This window comes from Athene cunicularia (genome assembly GCF_003259725.1).
Source record: "Athene cunicularia isolate RWA chromosome 3 unlocalized genomic scaffold, athCun1 chr3_part1, whole genome shotgun sequence".
NCBI lineage: Eukaryota > Metazoa > Chordata > Aves > Strigiformes > Strigidae > Athene > Athene cunicularia.
In genome coordinates this window covers 62,435,411-62,453,161 of record NW_020799097.1, presented here as the reverse complement: position 1 = coordinate 62,453,161, position 17,751 = coordinate 62,435,411, and the positions used below count along the sequence as shown (strand labels likewise).

General features: G+C 35.9%; 1 protein-coding gene across 1 annotated transcript in view; it reads left to right on the top strand.

Moving 5' to 3' along the window:
* Positions 1 to 17,751, top strand: part of HBS1L (HBS1 like translational GTPase) — a 58,067-nt gene that overhangs the window by 29,604 nt on the left and 10,712 nt on the right. The window contains 7 exon segments of the mRNA XM_026844718.1: positions 2,858 to 2,966; positions 10,814 to 11,070; positions 11,535 to 11,700; positions 13,890 to 14,007; positions 15,836 to 15,982; positions 16,653 to 16,727; positions 17,501 to 17,618. Of these exon segments, the coding sequence (XP_026700519.1) occupies positions 2,858 to 2,966; positions 10,814 to 11,070; positions 11,535 to 11,700; positions 13,890 to 14,007; positions 15,836 to 15,982; positions 16,653 to 16,727; positions 17,501 to 17,618 (990 nt within the window).

Sequence of the window (17,751 nt, the reverse complement as noted above, 5' to 3'; positions counted from 1 at the left end):
TACTGCTCCTACATTTTTTCCAGGTTTGTAGTGTACTTCAGCTGCCATAGGATACTCTCTCTGCTTGTTGATTAAGAAGTGTTTTAAGTATTGTATCAGCATTGTGCATTGACTTCCTTTTAGTTCCAAGGTGCAATTTAAGGATTTGCATACGATCTATTAAGTGCTGAATAGGTTTTGCTTTGCCTGCTAAAGCAGATAAGAATTTATCATGCAGTTTTCACTGGTGCCCTATAGATTAGATAGTAAAGTATGCTCCTTTCCCCACTCTTAGGTCCTTTGAAATGAAGCCCATAATTACTAATCCTTAATGATGCCCGCAGTGCACAAAAGGACTTGGTCCTTATCTCAAACGTTCTGCTTGATTTTATTGTACTTGGTTATAAAAACATTGAAGTCAGAAAATGATACTTGATGATTCTGTCAGTACTGTTGCTAATAATTCTTATGGTGTCTGCATCTATTTGAATGCCACCATTCCAGGATTATTTTCTATGGTTTAGTTTGTCTTTATACGATCCCGGTCTGCTTCCTTGTTCCATGTATGCTGAAGTATTGGTGCTTTATAAAAATGAAGAAAGAAAGGAAAAAACCCACGCAAACTGTCAGTGCTGTTGCTGGACCATTATTTTATTTCTCTTGCTCTTTGTAATATTATTTTTGTATCTTCTTTCAACTTTTAGTGTTTCCTAATCTCTAATCTTAAATTTCTGTGTTTCCTGTGTCAAATGCTTGATTTATTGAATGTATTTTGTCTCATTGTACATTTAATTTTGGATCAGTGTCGAACACTGCAACAGTATTTATACAGAGTGAAGCTTAATTTCTAAATTGATTAAGGAAGATGTATTTTGTAAAACCCTTGACTTTTGATTTTGCATCTTATGTAGCAAATATTACTAACAGATTGCAAGTTATTCTCGTTAGGATATGAATTTTTATCTTGGTTTCTTTCAACTAATCTCATTTTAATTTCATTGTGGTTTTTGTAATTATTAGTTCCTAGGACCCAGATTTCAAACATGGTGCTTTCTGAGAATTAACTGTAATTCAGTTTTCAAGTGACATGTAGAGCATTCAGGTTTAAATGGCAGTTCAAAGTGATGGCTGCTTGAAAATTGTTAGAATTGAAGTGGAAAAAAATATACCAAGCTGGCAACAAAAGTAATGTAATTTTTACTGTAACTTGGGTGATTAAGTACATATTAAAAAAATTCTGTAGGTGATCTATGTAGGAACTTGAAGATGAAACAAAAATTTTTATGCTTAACTAGTAATCCTTGCCCAGTGATGTGAGAATTTTATATTCTGAAACTCTGCTATTTGTTTGTCAGTTACATAATTTGTGATTATTGTAAACCGTGATTTGTGCTGTTGCCTTTATTTGTTTTACTGTTTTTCCTCACTTACAGTGTAATTGGTATGCATCTATTAATAATACACATACAGTCTACTTCTTCCAGAGATTTCCAGGTGGCATACAAATAAAATGAATCTCAGCAAATAATAAAATGAGGGAGATGAAGACCAAATCATCAGTTAAATAAGAATGTCTTGATCTATAGTGTGATTGTTAGAAAAAGTTGCACAACAGCTTTTTTTGGTATGCTCTCTATTACAGGCATGTCTGTGGTATTCTGTTTCCTTACCTGAAATCTTCAGCAGTCTTGACCGCAACTTTATATATAACCTGCAAAGCAATATGAATCTGTGGTTTTAAAGGTGTGCCCGTCATACTTTAGAACACAGTATAGAGTTAATTTAAATGAGTCGGACCAAATGACAGTTCAGATTACAGTAATAATCTAAAATATTTAAAAGATGTGACTTTTTATTAAAAGTAATTATTCACTTGACTCTATCCCAGTGGGTCTATTACTGGAAAAGTAGTGGCATTTTTCTAGTTTTCAGGTACATCTATAAATGAAGATTGTTTAAAACTTGCATCTTAATTCTGAAATCAGGTTATTGTTTTACTTTCCTGTGTGTATAACGTTCTTTAGAACACAAGGTTCAGCCACTGTCACTCACGCTGGAAGTCTTTTTCCTTGAAGACAGAAGGAATCCTAACATATTAAAGAAGGAATTGTGGAAAAAAAGAGTCTAAACTCCCACTCCCCAGAGCGCTGCTTTTTTTTTTTTTTTTTCAGCTTGCTAAGAAACCAATAGCACTGTAGTGCTAGTAGTTGTGAAACTGTAGTTTCACAAAATTAAGAATGAACCTTACTGTAATTGTGTTTTCATTTAAGTTATGGTAAAAATTGATACCTTTGAAGTAATTAAGTTACTCAACTCTGGTAATAATTTCTAAATAACCTTTAAATTAGCTAACTTTTGGGTATTGCTTGTGTGCTTCAATGTAATTCAGTGCAAGGCGACTCTATTTCCACATTTCAGGGAAGGCCTGGTAGCCCACACATAGCTTGTGCTGCTGCTAGCAGTACCTAAGGTAGACATTTTTTTACCTTACAACATCCTGGAGGCTCAACAGTGTAAAGGCAGAAGAAAAACTAAATATAAATTAACTTAATCAGCTAGTGGGCAGCTGCAGAGTGTTTTTTCATCCTCCTACTGTATGAAATGCTTCTGGTATCCTGCAGGACTGCTGCAAGAAAAGCTCTTGAATGGTATAGGTGTCATGTGAATGCTTGGAGATACAGATGATATTTTCACAATGCAACTATTTGCAGATTATTTTGAATAAATATGTAATATATGCAAGTGAAACACTAAAGTGTGAGAATTCATCATCACAGACTGGTATCTTTGGGTTGAAGAGATGTAACTTGTTAAACTTTATATTTAACGCCTGTTAGTCACAACCTTAAGTTCCAACTTACTTTTTGTCTGTTACTAGGAAAAACAAGGGATTGCCAGTCAGCCAGAATGGAATCTGAAATTGTGCCAAAAATTACCAAAATGACAGTCTCTGGAAAGAAACAGTCTATGGGATTTGAAGTTCCATGGTAAGCCAAGCCCTCGCACATCAAGGTACATCAGCGGCTCTTCTTTCAGACTGATGCACCTGTAGCAAGTTTTCTTCTTTTTTTCTATTTTTTACAACAGTTTTTAGTGTCACTCTTCAGAACTAACCATCTCAGCTTTTTGTTTGACTCAGAATTACTTTCAGAAGATAGTACCTCACGTTTTGAGTTTAACAAATCCTTTCACTATGAATAGGGCAGAGATATCAGCTAGTCAGATTATTTAAACATCCGCTTCATAGAATACTGAACTTTCTTGAGGTTCGTTTATTTTAAATTTAGTTCTCTAAGTGGAATTATGAAATCAATAAATCTTAACTGTAATTGCTTGTTCTTTAAAGGAAGTAATTAATTTAAGAATAATTTATGGGGAGAACAATCACTTACAGCTAAAGTTTGCCTTCCTCTGCAGCTTTTATTAACTTTAACAGGTGTCCAGGGTGCAACTGTTATAGAGAAGAAATTGGTCCTCCTTATGCTTTAGCTAAATTAGAGTGGTTGAACAGTAGTTCTAATTTTATCCTGACTTGGAACTGTTGGGGGGATGTCTTGTGAGAGCATGAAAACAGACATCTGGATCAGAGTCTACCTACAACAATAGCTAGCAGTGAATACTTAAAGAAATATGTAAGGAGAGGGCATGCATGTTGGGAATATAGTCCATAGAATGCCATTACATTCAGTGGCTCCACACCATTTTAATTTTTTTTTAATTAGGCTGTTTCTATTATGAATGGTTAATGGATTTTTCCCACTTGGATTTGCTTATTGTGTTTTTGAACCCAAACTTGTAATAGCCACCTAACCTGTGGCAAGAAATTCCATAGTTCATCTTAAGGAAAAAAGTTTTCCTGCAGCATAACAGTGCCAACATCCTCACGTCATACTGTAGTGTTCGTAGTTCTTATCTGGAAAGCATTTTTGGGAGTAAGAGGGCAGCATGGTCTTTATTTTACAGTATCTTGTGCATGTTTGATAACTGAGTGGAAAACAAGCAGATACATCTACTTAGCCTCTTAAGCACTTTTAATACAAAGTGTGAAGTTGATGTCATTATTCTCTTTGTACTGCTAAATGTGATTGCTAAGACACATGACTTTCAGTTGCTTGGATGCAATAAGCTCTACATGAAAAATTTCTGGGCCTTTCAAAATCCTCTTTCTGTGCTGTTTGAGATTTGCAATATATAAAAGGGAACTTTTTTTTCCTCTTCTAGCCTCTACTAATCAGTGACTTGGAGTGACAACTGGACTTGATCATGAAATTCCTGTCAGTATCATGGCACCTTCATCTCTGGTGTTTCTACTACATTTATAAGATGGAGTTTTTCATTGGGACTTTTGTGGATTAAATTAATTTGAATATAAATTTATAAAAAGATAGGAATCTTGAGTGGAAAAGATCTTCCAGCTAGTCCTGGATAATAATGATTAAATTTTTTATATGTAATAATGACTATTTAAAATGTTAGTTTATAAAAAAGCAAATACAGAATATTGTATCTCTGATGCTTATTTAACAACTGCTGCCACACTTGGGTATGTGTGCCTGCTCTATAGGGAAGGAATAGATAAGAATAATGTTTCCTCATCTGTAGAGTGGAGTAATTCCTGGATCGGCTAGTGATGATTCAGTCTCTGAGGAAAGATGGTTGGCTCTAACATGGTTCTCGGCGACTCTGCTTCTCTTCAGGGACCCTGGAAGAGCTTGTATCATGCTTGCTTCCAGTTTAGTGACATACTATTTTTGTGACACAAAAAAATTAAGCCTTCAGGACCTGCTCGTAATCCCTTTAGATAAATCCTCAATATTGTGAAGATGTTTTTAATTCACCTCAGTTATTTCATGGTACTACTGAAATACTAATTGAGAACAAAACTCTTTTGCTGTGAAAATTAGATGCACAGTAGGCATTTAGCTTTAAGTGGGAGGAATAGTAAGAATTGGAGCAATTTGTAAAAGAGCATGAGATTTGGAGCACAACCAATCAATAAATATGGAAGAAAGCTCAATTAAAGCTGTGAAGTTATCTGCATGTTTAAAGCCCCCTGCTTCAAGGCATCAGTGATCGCCTCCTTTTGTCCTACAGGCCACTGTGGAGGAACTGCCAAGGCACTAGGATCTTGACAGAAAGAATGGGGGAGGAGGACTTGACCATATTTGCATCGTATTTTTCCTTCTCTGCTGTAGGATGGTGGCATTTGCTCTCCTGATTTTTTTTTTTTTTTTTTTTTCGAATAGTTGGACCTTGACTAGCTTCTTTCTACAGTCTCTGTGCAGTGTCTCTGCTAAACATATTGTAGTTAGCTGAAGCACTAGTATTGTCTTACAAGCTTGTCATGACTTGTGTACACATCTAATTCTAAACTTGAAAAACAAAGCAAAACATGAACCCCTGCCTCAACTCCATGAGTATGAGAGCTGGGTTTTTTCTTCTACAGTTATCTTCTGGATTATTGACAGCATAAGGGTGAGTTGTCAGGGAGCAGAATGAATCTGTGTTAATAAACACCTAAGAAAGGCTTGGGTTTTTGGCTCTTTTCAGACCCTTTTTATGTTATTGTTGCATTGATAAATGTATTGCAGAGGGTTTATAATAACACAGATTTCTAAGTACATGGTTTATATGACTGACCAAAAGGACAGCGTTAAATTATTCATAGCAGTTTGGATTCTAAAATACCTGTAACTGTGCCCCCTACTCGCACCCCCAAATACTTGTATGGTGTTGGTGCATACATCATTAGAATGTGGTTGTATAGTATGTATGAACTAGTTTTTGTTGTCACCTTTTATGGGACTTTAAAGGTAATTCATGGACTGTGTTTTTAAAACCGTGGCCTAACATTAACAAAAGTAATCATTCTTTGACTAGCTTTTTAGTCGTTATGATTTAGTCTTGTTATGAGGTATGACCTCATAATAATAAATGAAACTTATTTAAAATGAATGGATTATCAGAAGTCATGAATTGCTTTAAGCATCAATTGCATTTGCTGGGTATTCTTAGTGGGATTATCTACAGAAAATGGCGTTTGCTCACTTCTGATAAACTGTTTTTCTGATGCTCTAGCAAAACTGTTTACCAGGCTTTTTCTTCTCTTATGTCGTGAAGGAAGCCAGAAGAAGTTAGCAGAAAAGGCTGATTATTTTAACCAGCCTGACCAATGTTGTGTAATTTAATAATTTTGAAAGGGGAAATAAACGTAGACGTTCCTGTAATGACTGTAAGTACTCCGAAAGAGTCGTTTGTATAAAAATAATTCACTAAGCATTCAGACTAGAAAATTGAAAATAATGTTTAAAAGTTAAATTATGCAGAGTTAATCTTCAGCAGATAAGATTTCAGGTAGTTCTTTGAATGCATAGTAGCGTGGACCTTTCAACAGTTGTGTGAGATTGAGTGTCTTCTAACATGTTTAACAACAACATATGTTGTATTTCTTAATTTTCCCCAGAAAACAGTGATGTAACCGTGATATTTTACTCAGTTACTCTTGTGGTCCTTATTGGCAAGACAACATAGGAAGTTTCTGGCCTGGCAGTTTTAATTTTGACTAAATGTTGGTCCTTGTCAGGCTTTTTTACGTCTGCGGATTTCCTAACAGAAAGCTGTGGTAAGCTCTTTAGACATTTGTGCCTGAATTGCTGGTGTTCAAGCTTTCTTGAGTACATGACCTCAGTGCACATACAAGGTGCATAATGGTTCTGTAATTTCAAAGATGTCATAAGTTGCTTAATCAATGGCTCCATGTTAGCAGCTAGCAGTCCTGTGGCACACGGGCTCAGATGTTGGCAAACTGAGACCGCTCTTGGTAGTTCCATCAAATTCTCATACAAAGATGCAAACAGTTTGTTAGGAAGTGCTCTTCCTGCAAATATAAATTGTCCTTGATCTGATGATTCAGCACAACTTAAACAAAGTTGGAACTTTGTTACCGAAGATGCTTGCTAACACAGTTGACTACCTGCACTAGTGACGTACTAGGTAGTAGTATGTTATCCTATATGCTCTGTCTTCTGACAGAAATTTTCAATTCAATAATTTTGAAAAATCTCATTGGAGAAGGCTTACCAAAAAGCATTTTCAATGGTATTCATTTTTTTATTGACTGTTAGAGTTGAAGTTCCTCGGTGTTTTTCTGAGCTGTTGCCAGCCTTTTAATAAACTACTCATCTGGTTGCCATGAGGAATAACTAACTGTCAGGGTCTTATTGCTGCATCTCTCTTCATGAAATTCCATGGGATGGAAGTTTCCGTGGGTGGGATTCCACTGGAATTGCACATTTCATCTGCCCGTCTTCCTCTTTACGTACCTAGCAATAAACTCACTCTCCCTTTCTCTGGCATTGGTCAGCAAAAAACTGAATTATCTCATCAGAGATGCTCTGTAAGTAGATCATATACTCTATGCATTCTGATGTTTCTCCTCTGAAATGGCAAGTCTATCATGGCAAAGATCGTTTTCAGGTTTCCATAACATGATAGTATCGGAAACCTGTAAATCTCTAAATGGAGCAATGTACTGACTGTTCAAATATTGCACCCATGGAAAAGTAGCAAGGCCTAATGTTAGGGTGGCTGGAGTCATGTTTCACTCTCTATTTCACTCCTATCTAGCACTTCTTTTTTGCACCACCCAAAACAAAAACTATTTGGCAGCCTTAAGTAGTGGTAGTCACAATAAAAGATACTCAGAATTAAGAGAGTGGTTCTTTTATCTGACAATAACCGAGATTTTTCAGGTGCTGTAATTAGTTTGAATTCTATACTCAGCATCCATCCTGGTTTTTGGAATCCTTACTGACATAGGCTTTGGACTTCAAGAAGATCTCAGCACCTGGGATTAGAAAATAAACGATTAGCTAAACAAAATAGAAGTTAAAAGTTCACAAATAATCTGTTTTTCAAAATATGTTTTTGTCTTTTAATAGGCTTGCTGTGACAGTCTTTAAATATATTTTGGAAAACTGTACAAAAACATGAGTGATATTTTTGGGTCACATTACTTGCAGCTTCATCTAAATATCTTCCTCTTAAATTTTTCTCAGTTTTGAAAATTTGGTTTGGGAAGAAATGCAGACATTGAAAAAGAGATAAAACTACTGCCAACTGAAAAGGCTGCTTTGATATGGCTTCTTATACAAATACTTCTCTCCAGAACTTCAGGTATTTGGATTTCAAAGAAGAAAACTTGATACCAATATAAAATACCTTATTTGCGTTACAATGTGACCTTTACATATTGGCACTAGTCATAGTACTTCAGTGTGAAAGTGCTAAATGTTATACTGATGCTGAAGTAAAGTTTATCTGAAAAAATGGAAAAAGATGGAAGAGAGTCTTAATCTTGATAAAAGATCTCCAATGCAAATTAATTGTAAATATGAGGCTCTCTTAATATACGATTCAGGCAAAAATGATCCAGTGTACTTGATATCATTCAGATAGTTTTAAATATGTTATTAAAACATGCAGAAAAATTTGTCACCATTGCCTTCTAGCAACTTGATTGGTTTCAGTCAATTTTTATGAAGTAAAATTTTCCTGAAGAGACATTGAAGAAAATCATTGTTGTGCCATTCCAAAGTAGATTTTCAGCTTGAACTTAATGTACTATTTAAGGAATTTTAAAAATTAAGAGTCTTAAGCCTTATAGAAATGCACTTATCTTTTCCAGTAAAAGAAAGCACAGATAACTGTAGAGACTGTTTTTCTATGGAATAGTTCACATGTCATCACCTTTCTCCATAGCTACATCTAAAGCAATGATGATATGCTGATTTTTGGAATTTAGGGAATCAAGTGTATCCTCTTATAGAGGGTTCTGATAGCTTGCCAAGATACAATGTTATATACTAGAGCTTGTCTAAGGATATAATGTGTGATACAGTACAGCTGGTTTCGTATTGTCAAATCTAAAATGTCATTATGGTGTGACCTAAGACAGTAGTTTGATATAAACTTGTCCTTCTCCATCAAGTGGTTTAAAATATTTTTATAGTTCTTGTGAATAGACTTTCTGCATAATGGATAGACAATTGTGTATAAGCACAAGTACCATCTGTGCCCCTGCAACTGATATAGCTGGCATAAACTAAGGTCTTTTCTTAGCTAATTTGAGAGATGTGCTTGTGTATCCAGCCCTGATGTAAGATCCTGGCCTTGAACTGTGGAGCTGTAGCCAAAAAAAAAAAAAGAAAGAGTGCTCACATGCTCACGTTTCTGCTTTGGGGTCTCATAATCAGGAGAAAAACTTGGCTTTGGGCCTTATAAAAAAAGTGTCAAATTCAGTCTGCTGCAGGACTGATTACATAGGTGGGTTCTGAAACTGAGGGGAAAAAGAGAGACCTATAAAGTGTCCCATGTTGCTTAGTGCTGTAATGAGAGGCTAATTTTCCATTGTCTGAACATTTCCTAGGTTTCATTTTTTCGATCATAACTCTTGAACTGCTTTGTTCAGTAGGCTAAGATGCTTGGACTGTATTGTTTCCTGAGACATATGTAATGGTAAGGGACTAATGCAATGCAAATCTCCTGTGCAGACAGAAAATGAGAAGTAATGTCAAATAAAAGCAGAGATGCCATGATGTAGGATACTGAAGTACTGAAATAAGTAGTTTTGTTTATAGAAGTTAAAAAGAGGAAAATTGGGAAGTTAATTGTGGTATGTAAGCAGAAAGTGGAGAATGAAAAAATCACACTGGTTGTGGAGACACTTCAGTCTGAGTCTGAATGAATCTGATCCATAGAAAGCAGCCTGCAGCATGATGGTACTGCATTAGAAAGGATTTTTAGGCTTCCAGGGGAAGAAGCCTTTTCTGCTTGGGTAAAGTTTTAAATACAGTATTTTGTAGGTATTTTCAATATACTGTAATGTAAAGTGATTTGTATATTTGAGTTTGCCATGATATAATGTTGTCACACCTGTATTAACTACTTCTGTTCCTGTCTTGCTGCTTACATTAAAACCTCACCATGGAGCTCAGTCAGGGAGCAAGAAAGCTTTTGCTCTCTTGAGGATGTTACTTCATGTTTGTTTTTAGTGGTCATCTTTGCCATAACAGATGAAGAATCATATTGTGTATTCTCAGAACTCTTGTGTAAATTAGGAAAATAGCCTCATTTACAAATCAGAGACAAAAAGAGTGAGTGTAAGAGAATAATGTATTTAGAATTATATACTGTTAGGGTTGGTATGGTGATCTGTGGGAGAGCAGGGTGTTAGAGAAGGGAGTTGGGGAATCCAGATCTCCTTAGTCATAGATGCCTTATTTTATACATAAACCAAATTTTCTCAGTATTGATAAATGTAACTCATCTGTTATGGCTCTGTGTACGCACCTTAAATTGCAGCTCAGATATTGTTAGTATCTGCTCTTTATGCTGTATTGCTGTTCTCACAATAGAACATTGCTACATTCAGCTGCAATACCTGTAGTGTATGAGGAAGTTGTTTTAGGATTAATGCTTCAAAGCTGACTTGAGCTCTTACTTCAGAGATGACTGGTTCTCTGTAGTTGTTCTGCACAACTGTCCTTTCCCTCTCTGTTAGAAGAAGTGGCTGCAGGAAGCTTTTGTTTCCGTTTCATGTATTTTACAAGATTATTTCTTATCTTGCTTTTGTACACAGTGCTTTTCAGACAGGATGTTCAGAGCTAGTATCTGTGCAGTTTGTATCCAGCTGCTTATCACTTCCACCTTAATGGGCTTATCACATACTCTTTGTCTGGGGTTTATGTGATAGCAAAGGGAAACTCAATTTCTCTCCTGTATTTCCACAGCTTCTTTGTCATTTGCATTCCTTGTGTTTTCTTCTTTTCCCTAGTGTGATTGCTGAAGAAAATGGCCATGCTAACACACCTCAGAAAGGACTCTTAACTGAAGATGCCAGCGTAGCTTCTGGGGTACTTGAGGCAGTCTCAAAATCTACTCTTTCACCCCAAGTAGTGCAGGTTTCAGAAGAACAGAGTACGGTGCCTACTCCAGTAAAAAAGTCAAGCAAGACAAAACCACAAATAGATGTGAAAGCAGAGTTGGAGAAGAGACAAGGAGGAAAGCAGCTGCTTAATTTGGTGGTAATAGGTAATACTGTTAAATTACATTTTTGGCAGAGAGGTTAAAAACTGTGTTGATTCAGTCTAGAAGTGATAAAGAAGCAAAACTGTCCTCTCTCCAGGGAAGGGAGATCTCATACTGTTTCTAGTTGCATCTGCTTGACTGTTACTCATTGGATGGAGTACATTCAGATGTTCTTGACTGGAACAGTGAGGTTGACTTTACTATACTGTCAAAAGTACTTTGGTTTGGATTCATTCTTGCAGTGTTCTTTTTAGTGTGAATTTTGAGGTGCTGTATGGCTGTCATGCTAACTGACTGTTTCAATAAACTGTCTCATTGTATCTCTTATTTTGCAGGATTGTGAATTTCTATGGATTGCATAAGCATTATTAGTGCATGTGATTTTCATATGTTTTATTATATTTCTTCTTATACTATATTTAAAATGTGTAAAATAATAAAATTTATGTATTTACTTTCCTCCATAGGACATGTTGATGCAGGTAAAAGTACTTTAATGGGTCATCTGCTCTACCTTTTGGGAAATGTGAACAAAAGAACTATGCACAAATATGAACAAGAATCAAAGAAGGCTGGCAAAGCTTCGTTTGCTTATGCATGGGTCTTGGATGAAACTGGTGAAGAAAGAGAAAGGTAGAAATATCTCTTAATGGGAATGACCTTTTTTCCTGAAAGACCAGCATTTGTTAGGAAATAATTTGTTAGGAAATAATGCTACTAAAATGTTTAAAAGTATTTACTTAATATTTATTACCAATATTGTTCTTTGTCTATATGAGTATATTTCAAAAGAAAAAAAAAATATCCTCATTTGTTCATAAGAAATGTGAATGAGAAGTTGAGTATTTCTTCACATAATTCTGTGCCGTGGAGTGCGGTGTAGGACTACAGTATGGAATGCTTCTAGTAGCTGAGTGAGTTCACTTAAAGCTGTTTACTGGTTTATTGCTGCCAAATTTCTCTCAGTTTGGTTATCATTGTATGGAAGAGTTCTAGGTTAAATTTTTCAATGAAAGGGTATCAGGATTAGCACTGAAATGTCAGTTCCATCATATGTGATGTATGTTACATTGAATGTAAAATCTATACATTAAATTAATAAATTATATTTGTATTCTTTATAAACTGCCTCTAATTTATTAACTTGAAATACAAAATTTAAAATTTTATTATATTGAAAAAGTATCTAATAGGGAAGCAATGAAGCTAATTTTAAAAACAAAATCTGTGAGAACTTTTAGAACACTATATGGGAAGTTAAAGATGTGATATTTGTGTTCACAAAATGATTTTAAAAGGCATTTTCTTATGTGTTTATATTTTTACAATCACTTGTCACCCATGGTTTTGTAGCACGTAAGCTCTTCTGGTTAGAAAGGTAACCTGCACGATGTAAACTGATGCTGAAGAACAAGGAGTAAGGAAGTCCCTATCCAGTGTGTAACTTTTTTTTTAAAGGCAAATACACTTTTGCAGTGGCCCTGTATATGGCTAAACTTCTGTGTATGGGAGTCCTTTAATTTATGAAGTGCACATACAAACCTGTGGGGTGGGGAGGAGGCAGTGTGCAGGTACGGGCAAGGGGTAAACCAATCCCAAAGTGACCAAACACAAATTTTAGAAGTAGCCTTACATCAGTTAAGGCTGATGATACCATAGTGGTAGTGTTGTTGTTACATTATAGTCTAAGGATATAAAGAGGAAAAGCTGATGGAGGAAGGGTCTTTTTCTTAATTCCCATAGATGTAGCTGGGTGGAAAACAGACAGACTTTGAAGATCCATTCCTTTTACAGCTCTGTAGTAGAATATTTAAACACCTCATTAAGTATGTTATTTTACTAACACAAGCTACCCTTGATAGGATGTAATTAACGTGTGAAACTGGAAATAGAGACAAGTATTTATTGCCTGCAGAGTGTAAAATTTGTGGAAAAAATGGTCATAAGCCTTAAAAGTAATATCCCTTGACCTATGTTTTTTTTAGTGTCCAACAGTTGTGCATTTAGGTACCAGACTTCTCTTCAGAAGATAAATTGTAATTATTAAGGGAAAAGTTTTCTGAATTAGTATTTTTGATTGATTCTGTTTTCTCTCTGAGTTTTGTATTTAAAAAAAAAAAAAAAAACTTTCTGGAGCCGTCTGTAAATGTCTGGGGTTTTGGGTGGGGTTATTTTGGTGCGGTTTTTTTGTCATTGAACGTAGTATATTTTAAGTATCCGTACTAACGTGAGAAGTTTTGTCCCTCGAAAGTGCCTGTCTTCATCATCTATAAAGGAAAATGCAGATGACTAACCCAGATATCTATCATGTGCATGATAGGTGTTTGCATTTCATCAGATGAATCCTATCCTATGTGCTGTGTAGAACATGTTGTGAGAGAGATGTGGAACTGAGTCAAAGTGCTGCAATCCCTCCTTGATAATTAGTAGTTCTGCATGTAGATCTTTGCAAATATGTAACTGTATTCTTTATAATCCCATACCTTCTATTTTTTTCATTCTTGGCTATGTTTCTGTTACTCTGTGATGCCTTTTTCTGAAAAGCTAATTATTAAAAGTACAATTAGTAATGGTTTAAATACACAGCACCATTTTCATGTTCTCACTGTGCTTATTGGGACATAGTCTATGGGTGCATGGAGCAGCTCTAGAGGTCTGCTTTGCCAGTAAGCAGGATTCTTTCAAATTTTTTGTGCAGACTAAATCAAATGAAAGCTACGGAGTGTATAGATTCATGATTATGTTTTTAATAGCTTACTTTATATCTCTATGAAGCTTTCAAAGAAGTTTTAATGATGCATTGCATTTGTGCTTTGTTTAAGGGGAGTGACAATGGATGTGGGTATGACCAAATTTGAGACAAAAACTAAAGTAATTACATTGATGGATGCTCCAGGTCACAAAGACTTCATTCCAAATATGATCACAGGAGCTGCACAGGTAGAGATGGTCTAAACCTCTTTTTTGAATAGCATTATTACTTATAACTTTCTTAAATTGATTTTCTTTTAAAATCTGAGATGAAATAGAGTCATTGATGGTGCATTTTTTGGACATTAACTTTTTGGAGGAGAGTTTTATTAGGTTTATTATTTTATTACGTTTATTATTTTTGAATTTGTAGTTTGATAAAATGAAAATTAAGTTTGAAAGCTATTCAGATGTGGCATATATCAACAAGAAGTTCTGTGAAAATGGTCTTGTAGGTAAAGATTTTAAGTGGTTTTGAGATTAAAGAAAAAAACATTTGGAGAAGTCAAACAAAAGGCATTCTTCTATTTAACAATGTCTTTCATATGGCATGAGAAAACCTAACATAAAGTTTATGCAGAATGCATCAGTGTGATCATTAGGACATTTGCTGAGACTACATGCCAGTTGCTTTAGGAACAGTAGGTAAAGTCAAAAGTATTGGGCACTATTCACTGAATTCAGTATGGCACTTACCATTCTCCTATAGGTTAATCATTTAATTTATGGAAATAAAGATCAGAGGTAGGGAAGAAAAACATGTGGTTACAAGACTGATACTCTGATGCCTTTTTATCATGGAGAATTCTGTTAGGTGAATCCCCAACTGCTGTTAAGCAGAATGCAAATCAGCCTTATCAGGGCGAGGATCTGGCCTTTTGATACATATGGTTAATTCACGTAAGTCCTGAGGTACGGTTTTTATAATTTAGAAAATGCAGGATGTCCTTTATTTACGGGAGAAGTTCACCACAAAGTACTTACGAGGCTGAGAGCTGTGGGGAAATTCATCCCTCACCCTTTTCCCGTTCTCACACTTGCACCATCTCTGTATGAGCTGTGGGGATTTCACGCCTGGACAAGGCAAGGGGAATTCAAAGCCAGGACAGTGTGCTGTCTCTGTTTCTTCTCCAGGCATCCTGAAGCATAAGCCTGTAAGGAAAGGAAGAAAGTACCCCTTTTTCTCCTCTCCTTTATGTCCATCTCATCAGTCCTATGAAATTGTCTTAACCTGCCTCTTGACAGCAGTACCTTTATTGTTCACATCTTTGCTATTGCTCAGTAACTGGCTGTTACCAAAGCAGGAAAAGTAGAAGAAATATTAGCAGCATTTAAGGTTACCAGCAAAATCTGTGGTTTTTAACTTGTGCTTACATGCTGACTTTTGTGCAGTGCTGTAGACTATGCGATACTTATTTGCTTTTAATGCTGTGGCAGAGAGTTTGCCTAGATGATAAAACAGGCTACTTTGTCTTTTCCACCTTGTGATTTTGGCATGCTCCAGTGTGTTGAGTGGACTGTGAAGCATCCACATTCAACATGCAGTCAACTGGTTGTCCCAGTTGTATAGTGAGGCGATTTATCTGTAATTTTTGCAGCTTCTCACTATGAAGGTGTTCAGGCTAAGTCAGGGAGATCTGGATGTTGTGCTCTCACTCATTCATAAGCTTCTGGAGTATGGGCCGCTTTTGTTCAGTTGAGGTCTGTGCAGCACATCCATAGTGAGTAGTTTGAAGAAGACAGGTTCCCCAAACCCAGAGTTGACTCGTGTTTAACAGAAAATGGTGGTTTATGACATGAGATGACATAATGCCATAATATCTCACCGAAGTGGGCATGACACAGATAGGACTGAGCAGTTTCAATTACATTTGAAGTACATCAGGATTCCTCTCGTGTAAAGTACATTTTGTGTGAAATACAGCTGATAAACAGTCACCCAGATTATTTCCATCTCTTAACAACTTTTGATTGTTTTTTTGTTTGGTTGGTTTTTGTTTTTTTTTTTTTAATCTAGGCTGATGTGGCTATTTTGGTTGTGGATGCTAGCAGAGGAGAGTTTGAAGCAGGGTTTGAGACAGGTGGACAGACTCGAGAACATGGATTATTAGTGCGCTCTCTTGGAGTGACGCAGTTAGCTGTTGCAGTCAATAAAATGGACCAGGTATGTGCTTAATTTTTTCATTTAATTGAAGGGCTTTCATCTAGGATTATGGACCCTAAGTTTAAGGGTCAGTATTGTGAAACTAATAATAAAGTATTGTTTCTTTCTTTGATTCTCAGTTCTGTCTCTTGTGTTTAGACTTTACATTACTTTTTATTTATGGGTGTATTTTCTAAGCACAGGATAGTTTTGGTGCTAAAATAAGTAGGGGTCCCTCTTGTGAAAATCTCACATAAGCAGTTAACCCAGTGGCATCTGAAAGGGCATCTTGGTGGTCATTCAGGTCAGGACATTAAGAGCTTTATTTTTAAACCTGTAAAATGTGTTAAATATTACTAGTTGTGTTTTAGATTATTACTGTGTTGTATATGTTCTTGCTGAATCTGAATTTTGTGTAAACTTAGGAAAAAAAAAAAAGGTGCTGTCAAGGACAAATCAAACTAAAGGGGCTTGGAAGTCAAGTAGTGTGTTGTTTGCTATCAGTAATTGTTAATGTGTATGCTCTTTTGTATTCAACTGTGAATCCACCTGGAAATCTCATTTATAAACTCATTGGGTGCTGTGTGTGAAGAACACCTACTGGTACTTCAGAGTTGATAACATGCAGCTATATGTTCTACTCATGGTTAAAAATCTACAATTGTATTATTGTAATCTTGTTCTATTTTAGGTCAATTGGCAACAGGAAAGATTTCAGGAAATTATAAGTAAGCTCGGCCAATTTCTTAAGCAAGCTGGCTTTAAGGTAAACTCAGTATCTGAGGTTTTTGTTGCTTTGTTCAGGCATTTGGGTAGGATGAACTTTTCTTATGGTCAGATTTTTTTGTCACTTTCCTGTTACTACTATGTGCACATAGTATAGCAGATCCATTTTCTTACCGGTGGGGTGTACATTAGGCACAGATAAGGTTAGTCAGTTACTTAATACTCTGTTTAGGTTTGAATCTTTGGGGTAATTGTCTCATTTATAGTTTCTTGGGATAGTTTTCCACAGAGCAGAACAAACCAAGAATCGCCTGTTTTAATGCTCAGGATTACATGAATGACAGTAGAGTGTTTTATACCAGAGCAGGTGTCAGCATGGATTATGAACTCATAAGAACACTTTCCATTTGCCGTTCTTGACTGTTCTTTTCACGTTTCCTCAGTTCCAACTACTATCCATTTAGACTGGCTGTGGCCTTCATGAAATCCTTGTGCATAAACCAGCAATTCAAGCCAAAGTTCTGCCTGTCAGATGTGGAATTGGAGTTCCTTATCTGAACTCAGGTTCTAGTTGTTAATGTTGCTATCATCATGTTTAGATATCTCTGGCTTTGTTGGAGCACTGAATCAGGCAAGAAGTAAAGAGAAAGGAAAAGGATCCACAAAGTAATCTGCCTTCTCCAGGGAGAATATGAATGTGCAAACTGTTCTTTTATAGCTTAGATGCGTAATATTGAAAAAATGCACTTCTTGCTTCTGCTGGAAATTCCTGTTGTTAATGTATGCTTAAATTCTGTTTGTTTTCTTAATTAGGAATCAGATGTGGCTTATATCCCAACAAGTGGCCTTGGTGGTGACAATCTGGTCACAAGGAGTCAGTCAAGTGACCTAACACAGTGGTACAAAGGAAAGTGTTTATTAGAGCAAATTGGTGAGTACAGTTTTTCTCACTTAGAAACTAATTATTCTGTGTATGTCAAAACTTTTATTTTGGGGGTAATGTGGGACAGAGTCTTTGGAATAAAATATAGTTGATTTATCCTTAAGTGGGAATTGTTGAGACA